This window comes from Barbatula barbatula (assembly GCF_947034865.1).
Source record: "Barbatula barbatula genome assembly, chromosome: 8".
Classification (NCBI taxonomy): domain Eukaryota; kingdom Metazoa; phylum Chordata; class Actinopteri; order Cypriniformes; family Nemacheilidae; genus Barbatula; species Barbatula barbatula.
The window spans coordinates 2,793,248-2,814,161 of NC_136771.1; the positions used below are offsets into that span (position 1 = coordinate 2,793,248).

At 37.2% G+C, this 20,914-nt stretch overlaps 2 protein-coding genes and 1 long non-coding RNA gene across 3 annotated transcripts; 2 read left to right on the forward strand and 1 right to left on the reverse strand.

Annotated features, from left to right (window-relative positions):
• Window positions 1-1,776: 1,776 nt before the first annotated feature.
• On the reverse strand, window positions 1,777-10,324 carry LOC306897388 (ATP-binding cassette sub-family B member 6-like). The gene is made up of 20 exons (XM_079462100.1): window positions 10,118-10,324; window positions 9,088-9,635; window positions 8,011-8,151; window positions 7,679-7,868; window positions 7,307-7,399; window positions 7,040-7,232; window positions 6,817-6,938; window positions 6,033-6,142; window positions 5,882-5,947; window positions 5,659-5,784; window positions 5,508-5,584; window positions 5,231-5,294; window positions 5,070-5,155; window positions 4,636-4,693; window positions 4,397-4,501; window positions 4,123-4,297; window positions 3,594-3,706; window positions 3,271-3,365; window positions 3,060-3,128; window positions 1,777-2,868 (listed from the first exon to the last, which is right to left on the reverse strand). Exons 2-20 carry the CDS (start codon window positions 9,601-9,603, stop codon window positions 2,709-2,711), a joined length of 2,559 nt encoding a protein of 852 aa, XP_079318226.1. The 5' UTR covers window positions 9,604-9,635; window positions 10,118-10,324; the 3' UTR covers window positions 1,777-2,708.
• Window positions 10,325-12,885: 2,561 nt separating this feature from the next.
• On the forward strand, window positions 12,886-14,951 carry LOC306897350 (caspase b). Its single transcript, XM_079461991.1, has 3 exons — window positions 12,886-13,234; window positions 13,769-14,048; window positions 14,124-14,951. Exons 2-3 carry the CDS (start codon window positions 13,778-13,780, stop codon window positions 14,333-14,335), a joined length of 483 nt encoding a protein of 160 aa, XP_079318117.1. The 5' UTR covers window positions 12,886-13,234; window positions 13,769-13,777; the 3' UTR covers window positions 14,336-14,951.
• A 3,482-nt stretch (window positions 14,952-18,433) lies between these two features.
• On the forward strand, window positions 18,434-19,040 carry LOC306898058. The gene is made up of 3 exons (XR_013787079.1): window positions 18,434-18,565; window positions 18,705-18,781; window positions 18,907-19,040. It is a non-coding gene; the product is annotated as an uncharacterized lncRNA (long non-coding RNA).
• Window positions 19,041-20,914: the final 1,874 nt, after the last annotated feature.

The following is a 20,914-nucleotide window of genomic DNA, read 5'->3' on the forward strand; positions in this document are numbered from 1 at the left end:
GTAGACGCCATAAGATTCACAAGTTGAATTCACATTGAGTTTCATTTTTTTTGTCTTGGAGGAAAACATAAAGCACAACTGGTGACCTTGCTGAGATCTCTTCTGAAACTCTGAAGGAAGACAGCTAGATATTACTCTTTTAGGATGGGTGTAGTTGGATTTTGGCTGTTCTGGACTTCAAACTTAATGTTTTTTAAGTGCATCTGATAAGAGGCCTGCTCAACTGAATCAAGACGTGATGCTTGACTGATTTCAGGTGAAAGAAACTTAAACAAACATACATTTATTGCACTCGGGGGATGCGATTAACTTAAATTTCTGTGATATGTATCTTAATAGGGCAGTTAAAGGTGGGGGTGAATTTAGGAGCTCAGCCCACCCCTCCAGGGGCCTCAGATATGATTCCCAGCAAACACAGATTGTTCCCCTAACACATATATCTTTTGGGAACCATATGGGAAAATTCCCAGAACTTTCCGGGTTATGGTTTTTCTAACCAACCGCTAATGTTCCCAGAACGTTTCATGCTGATTATTTTTTGGGCTAACATTAAAAACCTTAAAATAACCTGCAGGTAACATTCTGATCAGGTTCCCTTTAAGAGCATTAACAATAGACGTAATTACCATTAAGACCTACGACTACTGCAGAGTTTCTCAAACTTTTTCTAGCATTCCCCACTTTGGAGGTAAGGAAGGGGTCCGAGCACCACCTGTCACCAATAGCCAAAAACCAAAATGGTAATAAACTTTAGGCCTTGGTTCTTGGTTAACTTGGTTCTCTGCTGGTGCCGAATCTCCATTTTCTTTTCATTCCATGTCACAAACCTCTGACATAAAGTCTTTCTTGCAATTTATTTAAGGTTTACATTTAAATGGTCGTTGTTTTGAGTGTATGGTCAATAAATAAGGTAATTAATAGAGATGGCCACCCATTTATCGCGTCCCACTTGTCATGTCTTTATTCCCACCATGGGGTCCATACTTTGAGAAACACTGGACGTAAACCTACATTCAAAAAGTTTTGTTTTAAAAGCACCATACACACATAGATGAACACACTATATCTTTAAATATAAATTAACAAGTGTTTAGACAATAAATAGCCTCTTTGTGCATTCAGCCATCCTCAGTTTCCGTGTTTAAAGGATGGATGTCGCCATCTAGCGGTTCAGGTAATTCAATTCTTTTCCTCATAATTTTACATTTTCTAGAAGATAATGTATTCAATAAAAGTGTAGATTAATATTAATCGAGTTTTTTTAACCTCAGTGCGATTATTTATTAGGGGTCGGTTGCATAAACTTAGCCGCTAAGTTAACAACAAGGCTGACTAGCAATTATTTAAGTCCAATCAGTCTTACTTTTCAGATTTCAATTGGACCAATGTTTCTTTTTCTTTTTATGTAACTAACTTTAAGAAGTTATGAACATTCTTGAAGAAAACAAATTATATGACTAACTTTTAAAACGAGTCTAAGCAGTTTGCATCCGGTCCTAGCGCGAATAGCTGTCACGTGGTACCCGTTTGTTTTCGTAGCGCGCTGAGGATCGGTCCAATCACGTGGCTCATTTAAAGAAGCGCATTCAAAGCCGCTTTAATTTTTCGGCAAGATGCATCAACTAGAAACAAGCAGTTTAAAACGCTTTTTATTTTAATAGACACGTGTATCAAGCTAAACAAACGACATTTCAACACTGCTATTCTATGTAAACGGATTCCGCCTAAATATCTATCGAACGCCCCCTTGTGGAAAAGACAACAACAACAACAAAAAAGTCTTATTTTTCCATCTTTTAATGTTCACGTTGTTTAGGTGTACATAAAGAATGAAGGCAAAACACACGTGTAATAAAACAAACACATTCAATATGTACTGTATAAACATAAGCCCTTCCCTTGCTGTATACAATAAAATACAGACACACAACTTTCATCCAGATAAATTATGATATCATTTTACCCAGATTCTGTCACACACAAAAACAACGTATACATATATGCATCTAGAATAGCCCGCTAAAACCTTTGGGCAGATTTTATCCACGTCCCCTAGTTCAGCATCAGTCCCACGTGATTCTTTCTCTTTTGGTTATGGCAAAACACTTTATTAACAACCCAATGACCATGAATGATAACTTATGAAAACACCTTAATGTAATTGGATAGTCTTGTCGAATATACATCCTGCATAAACGTCAAACATGACACTTGCTTTTCTCCTTTGCTTAAAACGTTGTCTTAAAATTAGACGGAAATGAAGTTTAACCTTAGATTTAGTCTTAAATATAATCCGGTCTATACACAAATTCAGTCTTTATTTCTATTTACTCGTGTTTACCTTTTTCATAATAACGGTAAATTAAAATGCGTGTCTGTCTGGATTGTCATGAGAATTACATTATACACCCTACAATGAAAAGCAGTTCATCAAAAACATTTAAAATCTAATGTTACTAGTATACACAAATTTACTTAAATAACAGACTAAAAACCTAAAAAAAGTCAATATCCTTAAGTGTTTCAAATGTGTTGGCAGTAGTGAAGGTTGCAGTTGTCAGACAATAGCACACCTCTGTCAGTCTTCTCGTATTAACAGCAGTAGGATTTAGCGTTATGAATGCACCAAAAAAATCTGAGAAATAAGAACTGGCCTGCTTAGCACAAACAGAGTAAAATGTACCATAAAATGAATACGCTGTTGTGTTTCAGTGGCTTTTGTGTGCTGTCGTGGATGCTGCGGGTTGTAGTTTCTCAGATTTTCTGTCTTTAGACTCAGAGTCGGAAGCTGAATCGGTGTCTTGAGCCTGCTGCTGTTTCATCCACATATCAGAATACATCCCTCCTTTAGCCAACAGCTCCTCGTGCCTGCAACAATCAAAACCACACGGTCATTGCCAGTATGTCTTAACGCATGCGATTTTCAACGTTGCTTGACCAAAACAGTAATTTAAATGTTCAAATAAGTGACACATACACGTCTCTGTATAAGACAATAGATATTGGTTCAAGTCGATGTCAGACAATCAACTGAATTTTCTTTGTAGTGACACACTTACCTTCCTCTCTCTACTATCTGTCCATCGCTGAGAACAAGAATCATGTCGGCTCCAATTATAGTCGACAATCTACAGCGCACACATGACAATAGACAGAATGTTACTATCAAATCTGTACAGACAATGTTGTGTTCTGGGTTCTAGAGTTGAAACATTAATGTAACCAGAACCATGACAGTTAAACATGAAAGATAAAGTGTAACACATTTACCTGTGTGCCACCACAATGGTGGTTCTGTGTGCGCAGACTTTACCGAGCGAGGCTTGAATGTTTCGTTCTGTCTGTGTGTCTAAAGCAGATGTGGCCTGTGGGTAGAAGATCTTATCATGAACATATCAAATCTAATTGTGTGTATAAACTTAAGAGTGTGTTCATTCATGTGTTTAAAATGCATCTTGGAAAATGCATAACTATTACTGAGAATATTGAACTATTTAGATTTGGATTCCACATTATTGTTTTACTTCACAATCGTATTTACTTCATTTCCTTGTTGAGACATTTTCTCCCATAATGCACGTGTGGTGTCATACCTCATCGAGGAGAATGATCTGGGGTGCTTTGAGGATGGTACGAGCGATGGCCACTCTCTGCTTCTCTCCTCCGCTCAACTTCAGACCTCTTTCGCCCACCTGAGTGTCATAACCTACAGATGTGTTACAAAAAAATCAACACAAATATTAACTCAAATATAAAGTCATACTACAAAATGGCAAACGCACCTAAAAGACAGAAAATCTAAAATAATTGTATAAAATTATAATTGTGTTAATATAATAGTAAAAGGAATATTAATGCTAACTGTGTTTACTGTATAATTTATATATATATTTAAATAATAATTTCAGGACCTTTTGCAAATTCTTTTCAATAGATTTAATATATATTTTTATAAAATATTTTACATACTATATATAAAATATATATATATATATATATATATATATATATATACAAGGACATTCAAACTTTTTTTTGTCTAATTTTGCAATCCTAAATAGAGAGAGTCAGAATGCTGTAGTGTTTCAGATGTTGTTTATATCCGATGTTGAAGTCTCTCACCTTCAGGGAAGGTCATGATTTTGTCATGAATGTCAGCCGTGATCGCCGCCTCCTCCACCTCCCGGTCGCTAGCGGCAACCCGCCCGTAACGGATGTTGTCTCGTATGTTATCATTGAACAGGACGGTGTCCTGAGGAACGACGCCGATGTGAGCCCGCAGTGAGCTTTGCTTCACCTGAAAAACATCCAGATACATTTAGCATATTTACTTCTGAACAGTCAAGACAGGGATGACAAACACAAAGCTTTACTTGGGTACTCATCACATCTTCACCTTCGAGATGTCTTGACCGTCTATCTTTACGCAGCCTCCCTGAACGTCATAGAAACGAAACAGCAGGCGAATGATGGTGCTTTTCCCTGATCCAGACTGACCAACCTGAAAGACGTCAAACCAATCCTGTGTTATAGAATGTGTGTGAACTAAAAGGTTTTTAAAACACAATTTGTTTGGACAGACGTGTTTGCATCCAGACATAAACACATGAAATGACAAAACAGAATAAAACTTACAAGTGCTACTGTCTGACCGGGCTGGACGGTAAAAGAGACATCTTTTAGAATCTCCTTTCTACAAATAAAAAAATGTATGCTCAAAAATATATAATTTATAACCTTTATATAGTTTTGTGTTCAGTTTTATTGCAGTTTTAAATTTTGAATTGGTTTTAATTTTATATTTTAAGTTTAAAAATAATGTACTTAATATTTGTTTGTCTACAGTATGTTGCTATATAATAATTTATTTTACATTTAGTTTAGTTTTTACATATTTTAGTCATTCATTTTAATGCCTTAACTTAAGGCCAATATTCGAATTGTTTTCAATAAACAGAAATGTTTGAATTATTCTTTAAAGTAAACACTGTGGTTTACAAATATGGTAATAATTCAGTACCATGGTAATGCTTTGCTTTATTTGTAAGAGACAGCCAGAATCTACTTACCCTTGTGAGTAGCTGAAAAAGACATTTTCAAACTCAACTTTTCCCTGCCTGTAGGACAAACTTCCTGCGTTGACTTCATCCTTCACCTACACAAGAAAAAAAACTAAATGACATCATTCATTTTCTATTTTCACAATTTATAAAGAAAACCCTCCACTCACCTCTTCTTCCTCAGTGAAGAGTTGAAACATGCTTTCCATATCAATGAAAGAGTTCTGGATCATTCTGTCCGAGGAAAGAAACAGAACGTAAAGGAGAGATTGATAAATGTGTGATGAAATTTTAACCACGACATAACTACAACCCCTAACATCATTACGGTTGATACATCGCTTAGTATACCGTTATTATTGTTGGCTATAAAGACGAAAAGTGAAACACTCTTCCTTTTAAGCATCATTTTGAATAAAAGCAAAAAAAAGTGAAGAAGCTTCGTACCGATAGTACGTTCCAAACCAGTTGAGAGGGGTGTAGAGCTGAATGATGTATGTCCCAAAGAGCACATAATCTCCAACCTAAAAGAGCAGTTCATTTATAATTCACACTTGATAAACAGTAATACAAATAGAAACAATAAGCAATAATGTACCTGAAACTTGCCCTCGGTTACAAAGTACGCGCAGAGAAGAGATCCGGCCAGCAGCCCTAAACCAATAATCAGGTTCTGGGTTTGATTTAGGAAGGCCAGAGAAGCGTTGGTCTTCCACTCCGACACCTGAGCGAAAACAAAACAATATTATTCCTTTCAAAATCATCTACCTACAAATAAATGAATGTGTCCCTTCACAGGTTAAAGAGAGCGTGTTTGTTACCTGATATTTGAGGATGGCGTCCTCAAATCGATTCACTTCGTAACTCTCAGCATTGTAATATTTCACCTGGTGACAACGAATTCAACTTTCATTAATGCATTCATGTTGTAGAATTCGCGAACATTCATTTAGTTAAAAAGGGCCATCGCACCGTCTCAAAGTTTAATAAAGAGTCCACAGCTCTAGATTTGGCATTGTTATCCTGCGTGTTCATGTCTCGTCTGTATTTTGTTCTCCATTCGGTGATAATGATGGTAAGAGCTGATAAAGATAACAACAAATAATAAATTCAATCAACAATAAAATATATTTGAAGAGTTTGGTTCCTAAATGTTTATTAAATTTGTATTTATAGTGCATTTCAATTAATATCAATCAAACTGCTGTCGGTTTGTTTTGATTTACGCCAGAATAACTAAAATAATACAGCTAACACAATAAAAACATGATTGTAGAATTTTTTATGAATAATACTTCATTTATTCTTCTCGACTTCAAAGGCAAAGACGCTTAAAATGAATAGACTTTAAAATGATCTACTACATTTGCCAAAATGTGAATCAGCCAGAGCACAGTGCAAAGGAACGGCGAGATCCCATGATGCAATGCTGCCAAATTTTTAGCAAATAAAGTTATGTCAACTCAACAACTAAGCACGCTGCTCTAATGTTTATATTCTTGTGCTGTTTACGGTTTCAACTACTGAAAAGTATAAAGAATATACTGCAAAGTATGCAGCAGACACTAGTGTACTGAAGTAGTGAAACACAGCCCTAACTTCTCGAAGAACTACAGCAAATCTTGAAATACGAGTAATATCTACTAAACATTTCACTTTGTTACTTTCACATAAATAGCAGGCAGGTAATGTTATTTTATATATATATAATATATATTAAATACATTGAAGTTTATCATGTTTATTGGATACTTACTGAGGTAGAGGGTCATACAAACGAAGACAATGAGGCCGAACCAGGCGTTAAAATAGGAGATGAAATAGACGATGGCGATAACAATGTCAGCGATGGTGGGAAAGATGCTGAATACGATGTAACTGTTCAAATAAACAAGTTATTACAAAACTCTTTCAACAATATCTCAAAATATTACTCAATATAATCATAGACCAAAGTAAAGATACGTTTCAAATCTGACCTCAGCAGGCTGTTAATGGAGGACGTTCCTCTGTCGATGCTCCTCAGGACGTCTCCGGTTCGACGGCCCAGGTGCCAGCGCAGAGAGAGAGAGTGCAGGTGAGCGAAGAGACGCACCTGCACCACCCGATTGGTGTACTGCTGAACACGGATCCACATGAAAGAACGCATGTTACTCACGAAACCAGACGCACCTGCGAACGGAAACACATTTTCAGACTGATCGGTCACTTCTGAACGATCTCGTGAGAGCGTGCCATGTCCTCACCAGCTCCTCCACCCTGCAGGAACTTCAGCAGGGCGTAAATGCACACCGTGAGAGCCAAAGTCTTCCAAGAGCTTCCGTCTGTTAACTGGTTCACTGTGAAAAGACCAAAACCATTAACATTTGTGACAGAGCTTCATATCAGATGGTTTCCCACAGCTCCTCAATGCAGACTTTGACATTTTTCACAATAAAAGCTCGTTGCTTCTGTGTCAGGTGTGTGACACCCTTAATAGTCAACCTTATTCAGTACTTCGTAAATGTTTGTCTTGGGTTACACTATAAACGCCATCAGGAATTTTGGCACAATAGCATTTTTGTAACTAATTTGAAACATTGAAGTTACAAATACAGTATGTGTATAAGAAAGTGCACCTATGTTTTTGTAGTATACGGGCACAAACACATTGATGGCGCGTTCGGCTCCCAGCAGACTGAGACACAACACGACCAGCAGCTGTAATATGGCGTTTCCTTTAGGCCACATGTATGGAACCAAGAGTCGCACCTTCTTCCCGAAGTCCTTCCATGTGGACTGATTCTCAGAAGAGTTACCCAAGAGAGGCTGTGAAGATGCACGAGATCAACAACGTGCCGATCCAATGATGTGAATCCAAATTTCAAGACATTATAAAGTAAGCATTAAATAGTATTATCAACACTATATTAAGGGAAATTATGAATATGTGTGTAGGTCAATCACTCACCTGTGCGCCGTGCTCGACATCACGCTCATCTTCATTGATCAGAAGCATGTACGGTCGCCGTGGCAACCCCGGCGCTTTGAGGCCTAAGAGGAACAGCAAACCCGAGCAGAAATAACGCAGGAGCCACAAAGCAAACTCCACCTGAAGACACAGATGAGACACATACGGAGATATTCAGTCGTGCTTTTGTCTTGTGTGCACCTTTGAGAATCAAATAAAATATTGGAACGAGTTTGTAAGGTTTCGCTTTTTGAAACTAAATATTGACCTTTTATGAACTTGACACAAGCTTTTATCCAAAACGTTTAAAAAATATATATTTTTATACATTTTATCAGAATGTGCGTTCACAAGAATTAAACCTGCGACGATACTATAGGATGTAGCTTTCTCTGAATCATTAAGATATCAACAAACTCTGTTTATAGTAAAAAACATACACTTTATTTCGAATTATTTAAAGTCGTATTTTAATGGATTTCGTTTCTTTCCATTTAATTATTAATGTGACATTTTTTGCATGACATCACATTAGTGCTTCATGGTTTTATTACATTTGATTCTATTTATTTTTAATTGAAATATTTATTTTTGATGTATTATATATTCTATGCCATGATTATTATATAACTTATTGTGGCACTTTATTTAATTACATTTAAAAGCTCAACTGGAATGTAACAAAATGTCACAACAGCTGTCACATGATTGGTCAATGAGAGCCGTTTGGGGGTGTGGCCGACGAGAGCGGACACGCAGTCAGAAGCAAGCATGACTCAACAATATTTATCACATGTGCAAGTCACCATTTCTTAAAGACACACACTGACATGACGTCTTTATCGTCACATTTGATCACTACAGTGTCATTCTAAACTGACTTGAACGAAACCTGTTGCTTAATATTTGCTTTAATTTATTGTTTCAACAGAATAATGCTTTGTCATGATGTGCGTGCATTCACAGAGCCGAGTCACTTTCTAGTATTTTCAGAAAGCACAATAGAAACGCTGACAAAGGTCATGAAACAGGTAGGGTCAGAATAACATGCATTGTCATCGTCTTCAAAACATATACCTGTTGATTGGGGGTCTCCAAAGCCCACCACCACTGAGGGCTCATCCACGATATAAACGCCAAGTTTTCTGCCGCAAAAGCCACAGCCCAGAACAGCAACAGAACCACACTGTGTCCTCTGGCTCTGTCCCTCACCAGGACCCTCTTCCTCTCCAACCGCAGCAAACCTACGGCCCAAATCCATCCCAGCGTCGAGAGGCAGCCGTAGAGCACCACGTACCCCGGTTGGTCTCCACCCTGACTGACCCGATAAACCGTCCAGCCCGGAGCGTGCAGGGCGAGCAGCACCGACAGGACCACCTGGAGTCGGTAGAGTCGAGAACGGGGGACGAACTTGGGCTCCATCTCTGTGCCGTAGCGAGAGTAGCATACGCACAGGACGGTCCCGAAGAGGAACGAGAGGGCGAGCAGGACGCAGGGCACCAGTGTGAAGTAGAAGCATAGAGTCAGGCCGCCATCTACCCAGACCTGCTGCATGGAGACGCCTGCATCACAGTAGCTCTGTATCTTCACCATGATGATGACGATGAACCTCACAATGAATATATCTAGAAAAAAAACACACAAAATGATCACGATTTACATATGCCATGAAGTAGTTTAAGGAATAACGTGGTTTTTAGCACACGGAGGGGTAGTTCAATTAGATCGTGTAGAAATAACATTTATGCAATAAATAAAATACAAATTGTATTTGTAATGCTATTTATTACAATGTAAAACCAACAGCACTATAGCTATACTTTTGCTTTTATTTAGAAATAATATACATTTACACTTAATTTCCTACAAATATTTTGACTATCAGAAATAAACAATACCGTCTTTATTGATAAACCTTATTATTATTATTGTCAATGCATATCAAACTTACTGTACATTTACAGAAGCCCAACACGGTAACATCATAAAGACGTGACCATAACATTTTGCTAAATAGTTTAATGTTAAATAAAACAAAGACAGGTCACTGACATGACATTCATCAACTTCTGTTACTGTGAGTTAGGCCAGTAAGATATAAACAAACCTGTTTAAGAGCGGTGTTCAGTTTTTTCTAGTCTCTCGATTGTGTCCTTAAACAGTTACAGCATTAGACGAATAAGTATCATTTAGGATCGCTGATAAACATTGAAGTGTTTGTGTTTGTCGTCTGTCCTTGCAGTAAACATGCACCCATAGATGCGCGCACCTCCACCGGCCGTGACTTTTATTATACAACAGCATTACGACACACGCCCTCTCGGGGTCCTAGGGTAATTTCAAAGTAAAAGTATAAATGAAAATCTTACGCGTAAATAAACCACGGTAATATATCAACTAAAGAAAATATTAAAAATATTCAGTGGTGTATGGCATTACGTTCATAATTAATATATCCACTAAACGGTCAAAACTCAACCATTTCAGTTCAGATGGATTTTTGAACCAATATGACTTCCACATGCCGAATAGGGATGATGACCCCTGGTGTAAATTTGTGCATGTAAGGTGAAGAGTAAATAATGATGAAGGTTTAATATACCTATAAACCCCCATTTAACCTCTATATATAATCATTTAAACAACGCTTGTCACCGTCTAATATATACAGTATATACTGCTAAAAAACAAGGAAAACTTATAATCAGCACAGCATAATACCAAGGAAGCATAAGCGATGGTGAATCATTTTCACGTGCATATAGCAAATAAAAGTACAATGGAAAGTCGACAGGAAGGGTGGTCTGAGGAGGGCCATCTTTGGAGGGTCTCACAGACCTCCATGTGCTATAACGTATGGGGATTAAATCCTCAATGCCTTGGGGGAACTGCTCTCGGACTTGGATCAGTATAAGTGAGCTCCGTGACAGTCTACGGTGGTAGGCCTACTTGACAGCTTCGGATAATTGAGATCCCAGAGGTTCTCAACTGGATTTAGGTCTGGGGAACATGAGGGCCAGTCAATGGCATCAGGACCCTACATAAGATCTGACCACAGACCTGAGGATTTCATCGCAAAAGCATGTGAGGTCTGTGTGACCCTCATAGAATTAGGTACAGTTGAGTTTAAAACTTCAACAAAACACAAACAATTATATTAATGCTCGCATTAGCCTTATGTTTTCAATGGTTCATACAAAAGCAAGATTATGAACATTGATGGTTGTACACAGTTTCAGATTTTTGTTATGTTTACTGTACTTTTCATTTGACACTTTATCTGTTTTTATTTTACTGTATTTCAAAAGCCTAACCAGGGACTGGGGATGCAAATAATTATTTGGCTAGAAGATTGTGTGAAGAGCCTCTGTAATGTTATCCTGCATTGTTCATGTTGAATAAACACTTAAATCAATACAAATGAACAGAAGGTACCAATAAATAAAAACTCAGACCTTGAAAAACGCTTAACCTAGAAATTATTTAGTGCATTTTAAAAACAGAACATTGAAATGAATAGAACGGAGACACGGAAACTTAAACCCTATATTTTGATATTCCATGCTCTTATAAATGATATGATATTTCTGTAACCTTAACAGAGAAGACTGTCTTGAGATATGAGGGTCTTGCTGTGTAGATGCGGCAAATCTGAAAACAAAACAAAACATACAAAGCTAATACAACTCAAATGATGGAGATGTCAATGAATGTAACAGTGAGTGAAGATCAGGGACAGTGAAAAAAGCCGCAGATACTGCAGATCACTCTTGTTTTTTCTAAGGATTCGCAATAATTGTGGTGTTATCTGAAATTATTGTGATGAGACGATTATTTAATAAGCCCTAATATAAAGTATATAATATAAAGTGACAAAAGATATGTGTTAAGACCTGACAATCAGTCACAATCAGGTATTGTAGATAATTTAACATTTTGAGACATTCTTTTCAAGTAGGCTAACTTTTTATTATTAAAAGTCTTTATCACGGCTAGTGTAAAATAAACGCCCCCTGTCTTCACTCTGTTGTTAAGGAGTGCCATAACACAATGAACCAGCAGATGACAATGTTATACAATTCTTTGGAGAAATTGTAGAGCTTGTCAGATAACCAAAATGTCCTTTACTATCTGCGTAGATAATCTTACAAATATATCATAGAATAGTGAGAAGTCCTGTTGGGATGCAAAAGAATATCTGTTCAAAAATATTTAATCGATAAAGGTTTTCTTAAAGTGCAAAACAACATTTTCCCACCACTAATTACAAATATTAGGTATATAAAAAATAATTATTGTCTCATGGGATAAAACGATTATATGACCTCTACGAGCAATAAAAGTTATAAAATAAGAAGAAATTAGTTGTGTGAAGATGGATGTGCTGCTCAGGCTTCAGCTTTGAAAACGTATTGCATTGGTTTTGTGTCCATACAGACGCAAATGAGTACAGCCAATGTATGGTTACCAGAGGTGGACAGCAAGTATTTTTACTTTTACTCATCAACATTTTCCAAATATCTGTACTTTTTGAGATTTTTTTCACTTCACTACATTTTTAACTAAAGATTGTGGGCAAATGAATTTTAAAAAGAGAATAACCCACATTGATAAACTATTTACAATAAACGCTGCAATTTTTCATGGAAAAATAAGTCTTGAAATAATCAAACTTTCAAAATGTAATGATGAGCAATAAAATGAAAATATTTCGTTTATTCTATAATAGTTTAGTCTTTTCTATTGCTTATTTTCTTTGGTAAACTGTATCATGATACCATCGATATGATGCACAAAATTGTATTGTAGTTGCGAGTACACCAGAGCAATCCTATGCAATTATTCTTGCCTCACTAAATGCTGCAAAGTGTCATCCTTTTTGGTGTTATGGAAATGGCCACCCTAGTTGTGGCTTCATCCCGTTGTGTTGTGGCTTGATTGCGTTGTGACTTGATTAGTTATTTTTTATCTATGGATGGGGCGGCGTTACGGGGTGATATTTCATCATAGTTTTGCTGTCAACCTTCAACCATCCTGGTCTACTACAAACCCCTACTAACCCCAGAATAACAACCCTTGTTGCACATAAAAGTACACGCAACGGAAACCTGTGGCTTTACAAAGACTCTTCCGGAAAAAGACAAACAAAGTAAAAGTGAAACGAAACCGGTGAGAAGTTGAAAACGGGGAAGTGAAGCTCGAGATAATTCGTCTTCAGGATTTCGTAAGTACAGAGTATTCTGGTGGTTTCAAGCTAGTTCTTTAAATGTAAACACGTAAGATAAGTAAATAAATTAACTTGGATTTGAAAATAAAAAATCCTCATCTCTGGGGCGCATTCTCGTTTTGCAGCATACAGATCAAAATTGAAAAACTTATTTTTTACTAAATAATAAATGACGAAATGCTTAAATGCAAGAAGGTGTATTGTGATGTGAGTTTTAGTTACATTGTCGTCTATAGGAGACTGTGGTGGTCCTTTGTGTTAGTATGTGCCAATGTTGGCATGTTTTGCCACACTAAAATGTAGCCTATACACTTATGGTACATCTAACCAAGTAGGCGATTTGGGATGCAGATTATGTATGATCCTTTTGCGGTTGTGTCTTTGAAAGAAAATGCTGAACATGCTCTTGTCTTGTATTCTATTTGTAAATATGATATATGTTGTAAAACCAAACAAATGTCACCAACACCCATATATTCCCCATGACACCCATTGTCCCATATTAATCTCACATTGTCCCGTTCCTCCAAGTGACACAAAATGGCTGCGACCAAAACAGCGCTTCTGGATGCACTCGAGGACCTGCCGGATGATGGGTTGAAAGAATTCAAATGGCGCCTGAGTAACAGCGAGGATTCAGGAACTGTGTCCATACCTCGAGGCACGCTTGAGAACACTAACCGTCATGATGTTGTGGATGTCATGGTGCAGCGGTATGGCGCTTCAGATGCTGGGACCATCGCCGTCAGAGTGCTAGAATTGATCAAACAGAAAGAACTGGCCCATCAGCTAAAAGGAAAACTCCAGAGAGGTAGGCCTACCTTCCCTTAACATTTGGAATTATTCACCAGATTCAAATGAAAAGATTGTTTGTACTCTTTCTTAGTGTCTTCAGGCTCAGAAGAAGCTGGAGGGGGAGCGTCTTCTGGTGCTGGTGCCGGGGCTGGAGCGTCTTCTGGTGCTGGTGCCAGGGCTGGAGCGTCTTCTGGTGCTCAAACTTCAGGGCTTTCGGTTCAAATAGAGTCCACCACAGGAGCTAGTGTCAAAGCCCCAGTAATTCAGGGTGGTGTTTTTAGTGGTCCAGTAACATTTAATTAAATCTATATCTATCTATCTATCTATCTATCTATCTATCTATCTATCTATCTATCTATCTATCTATCTATCTATCTATCTATCTATCTATCTATCTATCTATCTATCTATCTATCTATCTATCTATCTATCTATCTATCTATCTATCTATCTATCTATCTATCTATCTATCTATCTATCTATCTATCTATCTATCTATCTATCTATCTATCTATCTATCTATCTATCTATCTATCTATCTATCTATCTATCTATCTATCTATCTATCTATCTATCTATCTATCTATCTATCTATCTATCTATCTATCTATCTATCTATCTATCTATCTATCTATCTATCTAAATGCTAGACAGAATCATTATTATATTTAGTTGTTTCTACTTTATTTTCTTGCAGTAATGTTTTTATATGGACTCCGGGACCGTGTATCTTTGTACAAATCACACATTTATTGTACTGACACAAATAAACAACTTTTGGTGTACACCTGAAAATAACACCTGTTTTTGAACATTGTGACATTACTGTAATAATTCGATTCATACCATTGATCCATCTTCTAAAAATGTACACAGATTAAACTTTTTCTTTACCTCTCATTAAAAATGTTTGTGCGAGAATAATATAGTAAGTGAGATCATGAATGATATATTTATTTATATTCGATTTTTTTTGATGGCCTTATTACAATTTTGTACTACGTATGAGACCAATTTAAATCTACACTCTTAAAAATGAAGGTGCTTCACAATGACGAAGAAGAACCGTCTTTGTCTAAATGTCTCCACGAAGAACCTTTAATATCTGAAGATTTTTACTGTTTCACAAATTGTTCCTTGTTGCAAAAAGGATTCTTCAGATTCTAAAAAGGTAGAGATGGTTCTTTAATGATCCTTCAAAAATGGTTATTCTACACACAGAAAAAAAATGGTTCTTCACCGGTTCTTCACCGGTTCTTCGGGATGATTGAGGTGCTATATAGCACCGCTACTGTATAAAGAACCAGTTAAGCACCTGTATGGTTCTTCAGTGGTTCTTCATTGGTTCTTTGGGGTTGTTAAGGTGCTATATAGCACCACTGCCGTACAAGTAAACCGTTAACCCCTCAGTATATAGTTATTTAGGATCTCAACTCTCTCTTAGTCTCTTTAGTTGGGGAAAGGATTGAAAACAACATAAACAACAAGATAATTCTGGGATGTGAGAGCTGTTAGTTGTAGCTTAAATTATGTGGAAGGAGAAAGGAGGATGAGAGAAAGCTAAAACATGGTGAACGGCTGTAGTCTTTGAATGAATGTAAATGGATAAGATACTTCACATGGGTGTGCGAAGTCACAGAAATTATATCACAAACTCAATTTTTGGGCTATTGCCTTTTTCTCATATATTAACTTTGCTTTGTTTTATTTAGTGAAATATTATATATGAATGTTTTGTGATTTAAGCTTATATAATGACCTTTCTGTTGGAAACTGCATTCAAGTAGACTACTAATTTCCAATGTCTTTAGTGTGTCACATACTGGGTGAAAAGCAAAATATAATAAATTATAAATAGGCAATATTCAGATAGATTATCAAAAGCATTCTCAATATTCTCAATAACTATAGTCTTGATATTAGACAAAATACAACAATGGTTATGTGTCCTGCCCACAAAAATGAGTTGGAAGTGTTTTTTATCACACCATTGTTTTAAATTATATCTTACATATATAGTTACATTTCATTTATAAAAGGTTTAGACCGTACCATCTTTAATCTTATTTACATAGATTATAAAATCCCACCATGAACAAGAATTTAAATCGCTAAAAACCTGAGTAGGACCTGCTAAGAACTACCTTTGACCAGAGCACGTCACGTAACCTAGCAACCATTCGCCAATCAGGTGGACGCACCATGCAAGCGCGAGTTTAAAGCTTCCTGAGGAGAAAACTTCATCGTTGGACGCGGATTCAGACGGAAAAGAAGCAAATATATATCGAGGTGAGTAACAGTGCCACAGAAATAGGATCTTTAGTAAATGTATTCTACAGGCGACATTTTTCATTTGTATTTGCAAACGTAACTTTAACTTATAGCGTTTTGTGACAGAGCCAAACCAACCGCGTAAGGTAACGCTAAATTGCAGATTTAGTTTTCTTTAATATGCGATTACCATCCCATTCACGCTCAAAAAACACCAACAAAGTCGAACCAGCTGTAATTGCTAGTTTTAAACAAAAAAACGAACCAACCGACAAAGCTCGAGACACATAACGTTAACGTTAACCTCGAGACTAAAAAAACAGGGTTCATTTAACGTAACAGAGATAAGTTTACAAACAGTAAAGTGTAACGAAATATCCTTGGTTTCATAATTACGTGTATATTTTGTGTATCTGTATTTACAGTAAGCGATTCATTGCAAGTGTTAATGAATTGGATTTAAGACATTTAATGGCCTTGTGGTCATTTAACTGATTTACAGTAACTGTTCAGTTTAAATTGTGTTAAACTACTGTTCTAGCAGATATGAGTAATTCAGGTTTTCATGTAGGCATAATAGCAGATAATGTTATAGGCTAACATTCACCTTTATTTTATCTTTCTCTTTAGATTATGACAGACTTTAGGAGTTGGACTTCTGTTCAAGTTTGCCAGTGGCTAAAAGATATCGAATTGGGGGAATTCTGTGAAACTTTTTTGGGTAAGGTTCAAGTATTCTGCAATTGATGTACCAGTGCCCTAATTGCCATGTAAGAACATTCACTTACAACAAATACCTCAGACACCTGCAGTATTTCCATGAAAGTGAGCCACATTTCTTTGTTGTATGTGGACACAGTGGCTGCCTAAAAAGGTACAAAAGAGTAAGTTCTTTACGTATCCATGTTTTTCGGACTCATAAAATCCCAAAGTGTGCCAAGAAAATATCCCCCACACCATAACACCACCATCAGCCTGAACCGTTGATACAAGTCAGGATGGATCCATGCTTTCATGACGTTGACGCCAAATTCTGACCCTACCATCCAAATGTCACAGCAGAAATCGAGACTCATCAGACCAGGCAACGTTTTTCCAATCTTCTATTGTCCAATATTGGTGAGCCTGTGCGAATTGTAGCCTCCGTTTCCTGTTCTTAGCTGTCAGGAGTGGCACCCGGTGTGGTCTTCTGCTGCTGTAGCCCATCCGCCTCAAGGTTCGACGTGTTGTGCATTCAGAGATGCTCTTCTGCATACCTTTGTTGTAACGAGTGGTTATTTCAGTTACTGTTGCATTTCTATCAGCTCGAACCAGTCTGGCCATTCTCCTCTGACCTCTGGAATCAACAAGGCATTTTCTCCCACAGAACTGACGCTCACTGGATATTTTCTCTTTTTCGGACCCTTCTCTGTAAACCCTAGAGATGGTTGTGTGTGAAAATCCCAGTAGATCAGCAGTTTCTGAAATACTCAGACCAGCCCGTCTGGCACCAACAACCATGCCACGTTCAAAGTCACTTAAATCACCTTTCTGCCTGATTCTGACGCTCGGTTTGAACTGCAGCAGATCGTCTTAACCATGTCTACATGCCTAAATGCATTAAGTTGCTGCCATGTGATTGGCTGATTAGAAATGTGCGTTTACGAGCAGTTGGACAGGTGTACATAATAAAGTGGCCGGTGAGTTTAGTATTGTGCCTTATTTAAACATAACATGGCATAGTTGACTGGAACAGGTTATAATGTCATTGATCACTTTAGTATTGACACTTATTTGTTACATTTTATTGACAACCCTCATTTATGACAATTTAACTTCCCTTAATAGGTAGATGCCGGAGAAGATGAACGAAGCATCAAGGAACATCTGTGAGCAATGAAGGTGGAAACTGAGAAGCTTCGACCAAATATAGAGCTCAGAAAAGAAAAGTTGGCACTGATTAAATGCTACCAAAGAAATTTTATGTCCAACCACAGCACAGAGGAGGCTCTCTGTGAGTTCACGTGTTTTAGACTGGCCAAAATAGTAAGTACAGTAGTATATTAATTGGCTCCTTTAATTGAGTTATGGCTATATTTTAATACGCGTCTTTTTTACTTAATCGGAAGCTACTTTGGACTTTGAGAGACCACACATCTGTTGATGTGGACCAACGACTTCTTGCGCAGCTGTCTGTAATGGCACCTCGAGTCCTTGAAGAGTCCCCTGAAAAAGAGATTCAGGCGCAAAATTGAGGACTGTGTAAATGGCAGACTAAAAAAGGTAATTCAATCTGCACTGCTTAGATAGTCTCCCTGCATGTTTCTGTCTGCACAGTAATGAATGTTTAAAAAACTAAACAAGTATTTGGTGAAAGCATCCACCATGTTATGTCAACCTAATGAGGTTATTGTATTTAAAGGCCTACTGTTGGAAGCAGCTATTTTGCTCTTACCTGCACTGTTCAAGGAGGACCCAGGGTTGCTGTTTGAGGTTGAGGTAAGCCATGAACATTTGATTACAGTTTGAAGAACTTATTGCACAATTTTTACATTGAAAACACTGAAATGGAACATTTACACAAGTAGTAAACTTAGTTAGTTATTTACATTCACACTCCACAGAAGTCATCTGCATTGGTTTGGTTCCGATCGGTCGAAAAACCAAGGACTAGTTCGCAAAAGTAGGTTTTTTACATCATCAGCGATAACTCGCAAACCGTTTGCTGGACAGAAGTGGTTCCAGAGGCAAGTTTCCTGTAGCTCAGTGGTAAGAAATAAATTGTATCCTGTATTTATTCTAACTGTATATCCTGCACCTGCTAATTGCACTTCTGGTTAGACCTAAACTACATTTTGTTACACTGTACTTGTATATGTGTAATGACAATAAAGTTGAATCTAATCTAATTTTGTATTGCCTCTGTTTATTCCCTTTATTTAAGCATATATTTTATTTGCTGCTTAAATGCATAAATTTAAAGGTTTTTAAATCTATGGTGTTTTGATACGATTAAAAAATGTTTTTTAATAAGTGTCATTTATTAAAGCATTTCAACTTGTCTATGGTAGTATCTGGCATTAAAATGAGCCCTACTAGATAAATTAAAACAATATACGACACCTGTTATGGTTCTACCTAGCACCTTTTGATAAATGCTATAACGCTTCTTTATAAGTAGGTGCCATATAGAAGTTCTCCTATGATTATGATCCAGAGAACCATTGTTGGTTCTGTTGAGCACCATTAAGCATAAAGTGCTATATGGCACCTTTAATGGTTCTACATAGCACCATTTGATAAAGGTGCCATATAGCACCATTTAAAATAGGTGCTATATAGCACTAAAAATGGTTCCCCTATGATTACGAGCCAAAGAACCACTTTTAGTGCTATATAGCACCATTTGTTTTTTGTGTGTATGGCGTCGCTGGAAATAACCCTTTAAGCACTTTTTAAGCAGAGTATTTTAATAATCATTTAATTATAAAAATATATTCATTATATAAATGATTAATTATTTTGATAAATAACACATTTAATTTTATAGTCCTAATTCCATAGCATGTTTACCACCAAAAAACAAAACTGTTCAAATATACACAGAAATGTCATCAATGAGCAAAAAGTACAACTAAATAACTTTGAGTTTAGATCTTTTTTGTCACAACATGGTGCATATAATGTCAGTCATATTACACAAAGATATTTTCTTTTACAACAGTAAAGACAGCTGTCTAAAGCCTTTTAATGAACCTGTTGTATTTGTAGAATGTATTTGTCTTAATTATATAAATACGTTTCAATACGCAGTATAGTCTTTTCTTGGTCTGGGAGTGAGGTTAACACACTGCACAGCTCTTCAATAGCGGGCCATAAACAAACCAATGGTGCAGGGTTTGGAAACAAAACAGGCTAATCTCGGTGGGCCAGTTCTCCTCCGTCACATTAACGTTAGACAAACTGTGCACTATTTATAGTAGTTACTCAGAATTACCCAGAAAGCATTCCAACCAACAAGTTACACAAAGTGTCAGATTATAACTACTCGTACGACAGGATCTCGCCATCCAACTTGGCAATATCACTCCTACCAAAACATACAGGTGAATTTGATGAAAAGCTGTCCTTCAATGATCACATTGCAAAGCCAACGTGGTCATGCCGATATGCCTTATTCAACATCAGAACGGTTAGACCCTACCTCACTGAGCATGCGGCAAAACTCCTTGTCCAGGCCCTGGTCATCTCAAGGTTGGACTACAGCAATGCTCTCCTTGCTGGTCTTCCTGCAAAGGCTCCATATGGTTCAGAACGCAGCAGCACGCCTCATCCTCCAACAGCCCAAAAGGGCTCATGTGACGCCCCTTCTCATCTCTCTTTGTATTGTAGTTCCTGTATGACCATCGCTTATTGCTTCCTGAACTTTGGATAAAAGCGTCTGCTAAATGACTAAATGGAAATGGAAAACAGAATCTCACATCTCTAGTAGAGGCAGATGGCCTTCATTATTACGTAATGCAATGTAGTCAGTGTAACCGTTTTCCATTAAACTGCTGGTATTGGTAAGGAGTGAGCAGTAATTGATGCGTAACAATCTTGTAGATACTTGATCAAATTGCTATCCCAAAT

Bases quoted from the DNA above. Each gene is read 5' to 3' on its own strand.
- LOC306897350 (XM_079461991.1), top strand. From the start codon at position 13,778: ATGGCTGCGACCAAAACAGCGCTTCTGGATGCACTCGAGGACCTGCCG. The intron at 14,049-14,123 runs GTAGGCCTACCT...ACTCTTTCTTAG, and splicing joins AAAAGGAAAACTCCAGAGAG to TGTCTTCAGGCTCAGAAGAA.
- LOC306897388 (XM_079462100.1), bottom strand. From the start codon at position 9,603: ATGGTGAAGATACAGAGCTACTGTGATGCAGGCGTCTCCATGCAGCAG. The intron at 7,869-8,010 runs GTGAGTGATTGA...GCATCTTCACAG, and splicing joins ATGTCGAGCACGGCGCACAG to CCTCTCTTGGGTAACTCTTC. The intron at 4,298-4,396 runs GTGAAGATGTGA...GATGTTTTTCAG, and splicing joins ACGGTCAAGACATCTCGAAG to GTGAAGCAAAGCTCACTGCG.